The 11,832-nt window shown below is 32.5% G+C and overlaps 2 protein-coding genes across 2 annotated transcripts; one reads left to right on the top strand and one right to left on the bottom strand.

Moving 5' to 3' along the window:
• Positions 1–215: 215 nt before the first annotated feature.
• On the top strand, positions 216–8,996 carry Oseg4 (intraflagellar transport protein Oseg4). Its single transcript, XM_089705510.1, has 22 exons — positions 216–380; positions 496–607; positions 810–949; positions 1,081–1,183; positions 1,508–1,668; positions 1,966–2,113; positions 2,410–2,540; positions 2,845–3,048; positions 3,220–3,334; positions 3,492–3,605; positions 3,913–4,135; positions 4,469–4,694; positions 5,189–5,358; positions 5,587–5,802; positions 5,873–6,016; positions 6,085–6,208; positions 6,437–6,568; positions 6,659–6,752; positions 7,345–7,520; positions 8,266–8,352; positions 8,436–8,545; positions 8,809–8,996. The coding sequence occupies exons 1-22, from the start codon at positions 357–359 to the stop codon at positions 8,978–8,980; spliced, it is 3,126 nt and encodes a 1,041-aa protein (XP_089561636.1). The 5' UTR covers positions 216–356; the 3' UTR covers positions 8,981–8,996.
• A 554-nt stretch (positions 8,997–9,550) lies between these two features.
• On the bottom strand, positions 9,551–11,397 carry SelT (selenoprotein T). Its single transcript, XM_089705524.1, has 3 exons — positions 11,053–11,397; positions 10,724–10,853; positions 9,551–10,412 (listed from the first exon to the last, which is right to left on the bottom strand). The coding sequence occupies exons 1-3, from the start codon at positions 11,211–11,213 to the stop codon at positions 10,092–10,094; spliced, it is 612 nt and encodes a 203-aa protein (XP_089561650.1). The 5' UTR covers positions 11,214–11,397; the 3' UTR covers positions 9,551–10,091.
• Between the last annotated feature and the right edge of the window lie 435 nt (positions 11,398–11,832).

The following is an 11,832-nucleotide window of genomic DNA, read 5'->3' as shown; positions in this document are numbered from 1 at the left end:
TCACTCTATATTCTCGAATTTAAAATTGCAATAATTGATCATGATTATTTTATTATTATGCAAAGTTACATTGCAGTTTTTACAGGTGTGAATAATAAGATGTATTTAAATGGTTAATTATTTCAACAACGACTTACCTTCAGTCCATAAATATTATTTACTCTGTGGTGGTTACCAGGCAACGATTTGTTTACATCCGGGCTTTGAAGTCCGAACATTCAACATTGTGATTGGGAATAATAACAATTTTCAAAATATAAATTTTAACTGTTTATACAGAAATAATTTAAGACAGATCTTTTTTTTAATAGGATTAAGGATAATTTGTAAGAAATTGAAATACATAATTCAACAAAATGTTTATTTACATGAGTAAAAAGGTAGAAGATGAGAAATTATTATTAAAACCACACTTTTCACTTCTTAATATTTAACTGTGTTGTAAATAAATAAATATTACTAAGTAATAGTATAGAAATTTATTACTTTTTCCAGATAGCCATCCCAAAACAGTCAAATGTAACGTGTTTATCATGGAATCAATCTTCTGGATACATTGCTGTAGGTGGAGAAGATGGAATGTTAAAAGTTTTAAAGTTAGAATCAGGTGAGCTGGTCAATCTTTATCACACCAATTTCATCAATTACAATTAGAAATATATATTTGTGTACTTAGCAAATAGTTACCAACTTCATTCAAACTATTTTCAACTTAATAATTAAATTAATTTTAAGTACTTTAGTGTACTTAGAAAATAATACCTACATCTTGAGAGAAAGGATAACAACAATCAAAATAAAAATTTCAGGTGGCGGAGGGAACTTATCCATGAATTTAAGTCTAGATGGACACTCGGGACGCGTTTGTGTTGCTATATGGAATGAAATTTTTCAAAAACTCACAACTAGCGATGAACACGGAGTCATTATTGTTTGGATGTTATATAAGGTAAATAATTAATTATGTACTTACTAAGGAATTACTTGCCCCATTTAGGTACTTTTTTTTCTTATATTATACTAATCAAATTAGATACAAAGCTTACAAATCAATTAGTTACACAATTCTCCTAATTTTAGGGTTCCTGGTATGAAGAAATGATAAACAATAGGAATAAATCAACAGTGAGTGGAATGGCTTGGGGATCAGATGGCCAAAAAATATGTATAGCCTATGAAGATGGTAAGCAATCATAATTTACTGCTATACTAGCTTTCCTCCAGTGGTTTCGCCCGCTTTGTGCAAAGAAATACCCGCATAGTACCCATTCACCTATCCCACATCCTTTCTCAGTCTCAAGCTATCCTCTCTACCAAATTTGAAGTACATACAGATTGACATACAGGCTTCAATATCAATTGTAGATCCATGCTCCAAGTATAATGACAATACTAAAAATATTCAATGTACAGTTTTGATTTTCCTACGATTTTATAATATGTATAGATAATACGATACTTAGTTGTGAAATAGATAATTAATTATTATTAAATTCTTTTGTTTCAGGAGCTGTTATTGTAGGCTCAGTTGATGGGTCAAGAGTGTGGGGTAAAGATATAAAGGGTCCAGGTCTCAATGCTGTACAATGGTCACCAGATAACTCAACTTTATTATTTGCATTATCTAACGGAGAATTGCATTTATATGATGATCAGGGAAACTTCATTGTAAGTTAAGTCAGACAACCCATTAAGTTTAACATTAAAAATGTATCTTGTAGTTACTATTGTTAATTTTCTGTGTAATTAATTTTTAATTAAATTCAATTGATTTCCCAAAAAAATTTAAATTACACTGCTAAAATCCGTAATCTTATACATAATAATAAGCTAGCAGTAATTATATAGTTCAACAGGTGTGTCATAATAGTATCCATTATTACACCATACCTATCTATGCATGTTTGATTGTTATCTACAAAATATTCCCAAGCATAGAACTGATGTATCATGTTACTTTTTTAGATGCCAATTGCTTCTAGTAGTGCTTCTAATGGAACGGATATAGTGGCAATGGACTGGTTTTCAGGAAAGGCACCAATTAATAGACCTGTACTTCTGATTTGCTACAAAAGTGGCCTGATGTTGTTAATGAAAACTTGTACAGAAGAGGGTACGTGTGCTTTTTATTTGAAGTGTTTTACTGTAATTGTGATGTGGTCATGTTTGCCAGTGCTGCTTAAGCTCCTGTACAGGGTATAGTTATAGAATTTACTTAACAACTATATTTTACTTTTTCCTCATTGTACAGCTGAATGTACTATGGTTTAGTTTCTTAATACTAATTATTTTTTGTCCTTGCATAGAATGACGACTGTAAGACTTTTTACTCTTTCTAACATTGTGATTAAAACTAAACTCACTCATGCAACAGATACATGAATAATAAATGAAGTATTCCTTCTTTAGAAAGTGTTATGGTTGAAACGAATATGAAGATAATAGACTGTCACTGGAATCACAATGGAACAGTAATTGCTGTAGCTGGGTGCACGCAAGATCAAGCTAATGTTGTACAATTCTTCAGTGCTTATGGAGAGGTATGCATATACAAAATAACGTCATTTGATTGGTTGAAACTTTAGTATAGAAAAGGAAAGACTGAATAGTAAATATTTAACAAATCCAAAGGTTTATTTTTTTTCCAAATCTGGCTCAAGCTTTTACTCATTACTGTAGTAGGTAGTACCTACTAGTTAATTAGGATTAGCACTTCAAAGTAAAATATTTCATAAAACACTAAATCCTTCATTCATCAGAATCAGGCTCATTAGAAGAAAACAAAAACTACTCAAATCTGAAGTCAAAACATTATAATATGTACTTGAAAAAATTTTTCTTTAGCATGTCAGAACGCTCAGGGTGCCAGGAGGTGCGATGCGATCATTGTCTTGGGAACATCATTCGCTAAGACTTGCGATTGCTGTTGACTCGTTTATTTACTTTGCCAATGTGAAGCCAGATCATAAGTATGCTTTCTATGGAAATACTCTGGCTATTGTGTCGGGGACGGAGACTGTGACCTTTTGGGATACAGTTACACACCAGGTACCATGTACTTAAGTTTTTTCTGTTATTTGTAAGTTAGGACTTGACCTTAAATAAAATATCCATTTGAATTTTTTGTTGGTTTGCCCAATTATGCTAGTAAGTTGTCATTGTGATTGTTTTTTACTACTTACATAAAGTTATTAGTAATTAATGTTATAATAATTTTAGTCTTGGATTAATCATATTCCTGATGTCAATGACATGTGTGGTGTGGACGAATATTGCATTATAGCCACATCGGATTCTTTAATAATTTTGAATCAACAAGGCATCCAGTGTGATGGTGAGTTGTTCAATATATCATTTTATCGATATAAAGATAAACAAAATAAATATTTTTTACGTTCTTGTCATAGTACTTATACTAAATGATGAAAGATGAAAAAATAGATCACTAAAAGTCTATAAAAATACTGATAAATGTTCTATGCTTATTGCAGCTAAAACAATCTCCATTCCCATATCTTACGTTGCAATAAACAGCAAAGCTATTGCCGTAGCTGCTTCCAAGGAAACATTTTTAATATGGAGGTTTTCAACACCTACTCGACCCCGTGAGTATATTTTTCGATGCATTTTTTGTTAGTTAAAAGTAAAAAACCGGCCAAGTGCGAGTCGGACTCGTGCACGAAGGGTTCCGTACTATGGAAACCCCGCTTATTATATATATATTTTTTAATTTTTAGAGTTTGTTGTTATAGCGGCAACGGAAATACATCATTTGTGAAAATTTCAGCTTTCTAGCTATCACTATCACCCTATCACATATTATGAGATACAACCTGGAGACAGACAGACCGTTTCGGTACAGAACCCTAAAAAGTATGTGAAGACACATTTTTTTATTTATCTTTTTTTCAGGTATCACAGAACAGTTTTATCATCCAGATGGGTCACCAGTAACATCTGGAGAAGCCGGTTTCCATGACGACACTATTTGTTGTATATCATGCTCAGACAGTCATTTACTTATTGGAAGGGATTCTGGTACAATCCTGCTCTTCTCATTGGTTAACTTTAAAAAAATTACACAGATCAATATGAACACTAAACCTTATAAATTGGGTTTGAATTCTAATTCAAGGTACATAGTAAACATATTTTTATTTACCTATAACTAAATTCGTTGGACCAAAATGTAATTTAAAATTTAAGTAACTACCTATGTTGTTAAATATGTTGTGCTAGATTTTGTTAGCATTACTCATTTTTGTCGTCATATCTATAAAAAAACGGTTCATTATAATATATCATTATATGCGTTTAGGAGCCCGATTGATTAAAACTCAAAATAATAAGCGAAAAATATGTTTTAGATAAAAGGGTTTATTACTTTTTGATGTATAGCTATTTGCTTCATAAAAATATTGCATTTTTTTCGGCAAGTTCTTAAATAAAATAATTTCAAAACTTCCAGCAAGTTCTTCATAATCGACCAGGCTGGTTGTCTCTACATCCTCGACACGGACATGTCGAACAACATAAGTATAGGTCAGTCGATACGCAAGGACGTATGGAGCGCGATCTGGGCGGCGGATAACGCGCAAATGTTGGCTATCGCGGAGAAAGCCAGGTTATATGTGATGCGGGATTTGGAGCCCGAGGAACCGCTCACCATGCAAGGATATTTGTGCGCTTTTAAAGTAAGTTATTACTGATTGTAGATGTGGGTATTGAGAAAATGGATTGATAGGTTTAGGCAACGACATCTAGTGGCACATAGTGTAATTTTTGTGACATCAAGTGCATATTGTTTTATGATGCGATCGGAAAATAGTGTTTATCTTTATATATATAAAATTCTCGTGTCACAATGTTAGTCTGCATACTCCTCCGAAACGGGTGGACCGATTCTCATGAAATTTTCTGTGCATATCGGGTAAGTCTGAGAATCGGCCAACATCTATTTTTCATATGTACCACGGGCGAAGCCGGGGCGGACCGCTAGTAAATATATAATAGTGTTGTTTGTAAATATTGAGTTTTTGATTTAATGAATTTGAACCTAGAACCCATTTCGTTGTATTGCAAATTGGAGTAGTCAAACGATAAATAAATAAATTTCATAAATTAAACAAAATAAAAAATTATCTATTACAATCAAGAAATTCAAGCAATATTTTGTTATATTTTTAAGGAATTAGAAATTACTACGGCATTACTGGATAACATAACAGATAAATGTACACCTCAACATATAGTCCGTGTTGAAGTAAAATCATTGCGAGATACCCGACAATTGATTGAAAAAGTTGGCTTGAAGGAAGCGGAAAATTTTATCAAGGATAATCCTCATCCTAAATTATGGTAAATATGGTCCCAACCAAGTATCTATTTACTGGTATTTCTTATTACATTTATAAATTTTTACTATAGAACTTGTATTGAATAAAAAAAGACGTAGCAATCTACAAAACTCCATACTAAAAACACGCTTACGACAAAAACGAAGGAATAAAAACAATGGAAGTTCAAATATTGTTTCTCTGTTATACAAACGTATATTCAAAAATCACGCTTTGAACAACATTACAGGCTCTTGTTAGCAGAAGCAGCACTTAAAAATTTTGAAGCGGAATCTGCACTAGAGACCGCAGAAGCAGCTTTCGTGAGGAGGAATGATTATGCTGGTATTAGATTCGTTTCTAGGCTGAACGGATTGCATTCTAACGCGCTTAAGAGAGCCGAAATCCTCGCGTATTTCAAAGATTTCGACGGAGCCGAGAAAATATATCAAAATGAGGATCGACGGTAAATAATCAGCAAATAAATAAAATTATAAAATTGATTTTAATGTTAAATCAATAATAATAATTTGTAGAGATTTAGCGATTGCGTTACGAAAACGACTAGGACATTGGTTTCGTGTTGTCGAATTATTAAAAATGTCCGTTACTACGACTGAGTCTCAAGTGAAGCAAGTGTACAATAATATAGGGGATTACTATATTGATCGACAAAACTGGTAAGAAAATATTTATTGTGTATTAAATGTCAACAAAAAATCGTTCTAAAGGTTTTTCTCAATTTCAGGACTGGAGCGATTGAATATTACAATATGTCGAATAATACGGAAGGGCTCAAAAAGTGTTATATGGCAATGGAGGACAGTGCATCATTGGCTAAGCTTTGCATAACATCACCTAGATCGGCGAAGGTGAGAAACCGTTATTTTTTTAAATTAACAAATTTCAGCATGGACTATTCCAACAAAAGGTCTCAACCCCGATTTATTTCTGAAAAATATTAAGTGATAGACAATATTATGTTTTTGAAGTATCTACGCAATTGATTTATTATATATGTATTATTTATATTGATCCAAATTCATAAAAGAACGACACCCCAGTATTTTTTTGTCTACCCACTTTTTTCGTTTTTGCAGACCGACTCCAGCATAGCAAAACAGAATGTTTTAGAGGAAAGAATAGATATAAATCACGAGCCATCTATATTGCGTATCACACAATTAAAGGAGAGTGGCCGAATGTTACAGGCTGCGGCTATGGCCTTCCAGGTAACGCTATATAGATTTATTTCTTAAAGTTTAAGCAATAGGTTTTGCCTTTAAATTAACTTTTAAAATTAAATTTTATGTCTATTTCAGTTGGCCAATATTGAAGCTTCCAGAAATAGCTCACCATGGAAGATTAAGAAGCTATATGTTCTAGCTGGACATATGTATAGCCATAGTTCTGTTGGTAAGATAAAAACATAAAAAAAAAACATCTTTCATTCTAGTACTAAATTGCATTGAAAACATATCCATCTAATGATTTATGAATTATTCTGCACGTAGTCGAGTGCTATCTAATGCCACATTATTGCATGATTCAAACTATCTATGACAAGGTCGCTTGGGAATTAGGTACCTACATTTACTTCTGTATTGTTTAAACTGTTATAATGCATAATAAATATCATTGCAGCTTTAATAGCTTTATTGTAGTTTAATTCAATTTATCTTATAACAATTAAAACCAAAACATTACATTAAAAGGAAATTAATGGTTGTGATACCTAATATGTCACCATCACCCTTTTTTATTTTGCCTGATTTGTACATCAAATTTAAATACTTAGGTATTAACGTTATTTGTTAACTTAGATGATTAATAAATAATATATATTTTGAATTAATAACTCAGTATCGATCATATTCTTCTTTGAATCATATCATATCGTTTATATATTTAATGTTAAATTACACGAAATTTCGTACATTTGCAATATTGCACGTTTAACAATATCGGTATCTAGGTTCAACAAGTCAATAGTTTAACATATACACAGAGGGCGCCAAGAGCCGCGACGCAATCCGCAGCTACCGTCTAGCGAGCGCGCAGCACTGGGCGTGCCTCGCGGTGTCTCGCGCGCGCGGCCAGCCGTTCCGAGCAGACGCGGCCTTGCGTGCGGCCGCACGGCTCGCCGCTGTGCTGCACGACTTGCACGAAGCGCAGCACTTGCAGGTTTGCTATCACATATGAGCTGCAGGCTATATAGCATGGTTCATGATTTTTCCGACGGGTAATATGTACTACTAGTAGATGTATGATGAAAGTGATAGGTACATCTCATATTATGTAAGAAAATCCATTTTTAATTTCGTTATTAAATGTGAACTAGTATTGCACGATTTGGCACATGAGTACCGACAACCGATTTCGCCTCTACTTATCTACTATCACTTTGAAGACAAAGTTATGACTTTTTTTTCCATATAAAGTGATCATTAGCAAATATTAATAAATATTATTAAAATATCGATGTCTAAACAAGTTTAGCTTTGACTTCTCACAACCACGTAAATTAAAAGAAACTGCACGTATGTAATGTTTAAAAATAACAGATTTATGTTATTTTGAGTACTATAAGGAAATAAGCGTACAGTCCTCCAGCATTTCCGTTTTCGGAAAAATGTTAATTTCCGGCATTAATACATGATTCCTTAACCTTCAATATTTCATTTTTGATACTTTCATTTTATTATGACTGAAAAATTAACGTTAAGTATATGATTCTGTTGAATTACTAAGTTGAGTATAGCGCTTTGGCAGTGAATTTAGGAAAAGGTTCTTGTGTTGACATGAACTTCAAATTTCCTAATATTTTTGACAATCATTCTAAGATGGTTCAGTATGTTGTTAAAAATAATTATTGATAAAGGGTGGATATATTATTGATAAAGGATATACAAAATTAATTATGTTACAGGCATGGTGCACGATTGCAGCGATAGCTCTACAAGCTAGAGCATTTGATTTGTGCTCAAAGGCATTTATAAAATTGGAAGCTCTTGAAGTTAGTATCTTTATTTGACTAACCAATTAAATTTATGTTTGAGACAATATTTAAGCATTTAACACCAACCTTTATTATTTTAGCCTCAGACATTTGAAAACTTAGCGATTGAAATATTTACGAGGTCGAGGCCTAAGGATGCTAAAGGCAATAAAGTGGAGTGTCCCAATTGCCAATTTGGCATGCAAGATTGGTAAGGATCCTGGACCTTATCTTACCGAAATTATTATTTTTCTTAATAATCAGCCGAATATATTTAATGTACTTACAATCAAATAATTAATTAAAAAGGAATGTTGATGCATGGCAAATAAATGTTGCCTATATTATTTTTCATAATCACTGCTCAAAAATATTTATAATGTATTAATTTAAAATCTGTGCTTTATTAATATCAGTTTTGACAAAACCATTTAATGATATTGTTATAATAATCAATTTCTATCTATTTCAAAGGATGGTTGTGTGTCCTGGATGTGCTACCGAGTTTCCAGGATGTGCCGTTACAGGGCGCACGTTACTTGCGCCGCATACTGTATGGACATGTGTAAAATGTGACGCTAAGGCCCAGCAACATGAACTTGTACTAAGGCATTCTTGTCCAACATGCCATACTCAATTAACATAAATAAATACAAATAAAATAAGCAAAACATCATTTATTAAATATTTCCCACCACTGTTTATCTCTGATATTGCTGCATGAATCATATATCACCTGACTAGATAATTTCTCTAAGATATATAACAAGGACAAATGCTTTAAGAATAAAGTAAACAGTTATCCATAGGAATAGATAAGATACTCAAAATACAATCTCAAAAATGTATATTACAATTGAATTAAACAGAATGCCCTGTTGCAAAGTAAAACAATAATTATGATCACTCATGCAATATCAATTATTGAACTCTTATTCACAAATAACCTTCTCATTTCTAAAAATACAGTGTAAACTCTATATAACGTCACTTAAGGGACCGTGCATTTTTCGACGTTATATAGAGTGGTCGTTAAATGGAGAGAAAGGGAAAATTGCATGATTGGTCCCGAGACAGGAATATTATTTTGACATTGCCTATGAAACCATGTTATCATCGCTTGATCAAGGTCTTCATATTGAGGTTTCTTCAATTTTTTGGCAGATCGTCCATCTTCTTCGGCATGCAGAATTTTTTCTTTATTTTTCTTCGACTGCATTTCTGAGAATCTTCGGTATGTCAGTAAAAAAGAATGTAAACAACTACATTTTCATTGATTTCGGCAACTTAGTCAGTACTTCCTAGTCCTAGTTCCTAGTTGTAATGTCTTATTGTGGTCGTTAATTAGAGTGAGCGTGATGCTATATGGAGTGTATTATTGTATAGACAACAATATAAACCAACCAAAGTCGAGAAATCTTGACGTTATACGGAGTTTGATGTTAAATGGAGTGTCGTTATATAGAGTTTACACTGTACTTACATTAATTACAGTACGAAACATACACATGGATATTCTATACAATATTATGTAAATTCTACTAGTGTTTAAAATGTTGAAACATTAAGTTTTTAACCCAATTAATATAAAAATATTTTTTCATTTATAACCAGAAAGATTTTTGTGAATAAGGAGCCAGGTATCATTGGCAATTATATTTTACACTTGTTTATATTATAGAGTGAAATATCTGACAGTAATGTTCACTAAAACAAAATTACTTATAAGAAGAGTTTATGTTGGTAATATTACTGAGTTACTGACCAAAATTATTAGCAGGCATTTCCATTTTGGAAAATTGCAATGTATTGTCAATGATCTGGAATAGTTCTGGTGGCTGTGGAATTCTTCCTGTCTCCAATTTTGACCACAGTGGAATGTTATTAAGGGAGATTTCAAATGCACCAGATGATACCAATTGTCCTTCAATCATGTTAGCCATGAAAAACATCATCATACAGGCATATAGCTTGTTTTCAAGGCACCAGCTCCACCACGATGGCTGTGGTTTGTTTAACCATGCAAATATGTTGACTCCACTTAAAATACACATAATCACAATCATCTTAGCAAACCCCTGAAATAAAAAATGTGTATCTATTAATGTACATTAGGAGTAAGTAAGTGGTTTCATACATTGTAGTGATATTCTATGAATCCATACTATTCCATACTAATATTATAAATGCGAAAGTAACTCTGTCAGTCTGTCTGTTACTCAATCACGCCTAACTACTGAACCAATTTGCATGAAATTTGATATGGAGATATTTTGATACCCGAGAAAGGACATAGTCTACCTTTTATTGCGAAATATGTACCACGGGCGAAGCCGGGGTGGACCTCTAGTATTGATATAAACTAAAAGCATACCAAATAAAAACTTACAATCAATCGTGATAAGTACATATTTAAGCCGGGAGGGTCATAATTAGCTCCAAGAACTGATATTTCGGGATATTTTTGTTGTATTATTCCTGCATAATCTTCAAATACTTTTCTGTAGCCGCATGAATAACTGTAAATTAGATGAAAATTTAGTGTCTTATTTAACAACCTCAGTTATCTTCAAACATGAGTATTTTAATATGTCTCCATAAATAATTATTATATACAATTTAACTTTTTAGAGGAGTTGTAACAATGATAACATAAGAGTGCAAACTGTAAATAATACATTGGGTGCAAGTTATAGGAACACAAATAAGTAAACAAACCAATAGTAAATATTCATTATATGACCCATTCCTTGGCCTATTTTAGAAATACTTTCAGCGTCATTCTCATTTGCTAGGACGAAGTTATCAGTTGATATTAACACACACAAAATTAAACTTGTAACAAAAAAGATAAAGCAGCCGTTATTAGATGCAGACATAGTGTTATCGTTGTTCGATAAAGTTTCGATAAATTTTAATACTAAAGAATTCTTAATGTCGGATATTTATTCTAGAACTGAAAAACTCTCAATAATGTACAACGTTACGCTAATTATTAAATGACAAAATTGACGACTGAAGCTGACAATTGACATTTCGTAAGACAACTGCATCTAAAACTTTTGTCTCTGTCATGTCACTGTGTCACAGACAGGCAAAGACGATAGACGATAGGGTGCAAACCTCAGAGGAATAAACCTATAGAGTACTTGTATCGAGCGTATACAATTTACATATATTTGTTTCTCTCTATCTAAAGAAAACGTCGTATGAAAGAATGAGATAGCTATAGACTACAAGCTACGTTTCAACGTGGTTTCAACATACCCCGTTTTCCAATTACAGAGCATAATGCGACTCAGTGCCGCACAATGCCGAATTATGCTGATGCTTAATTGGAACGTGAAACGCACCAGCAGGTTGCAAGTTCAGTGTTGAAAAAAAATATATTCATAGAGTTAGCAATAACCTCATTAATGTGTAAATAAAGTGGTAGATATACATAATAATTGGTTGAAAAATATTTACGGTTATTTTAAGTAATTTGGATTTTGTTTT

The sequence above is a fragment of the Colias philodice genome, chromosome 2 (assembly GCF_061535455.1).
Source record: "Colias philodice isolate Cphi_HAF_F1 chromosome 2, ilColPhil1 Martin Lab GWU primary, whole genome shotgun sequence".
NCBI lineage: Eukaryota > Metazoa > Arthropoda > Insecta > Lepidoptera > Pieridae > Colias > Colias philodice.
This window is presented reverse-complemented; position numbering and strand designations above follow the sequence as displayed.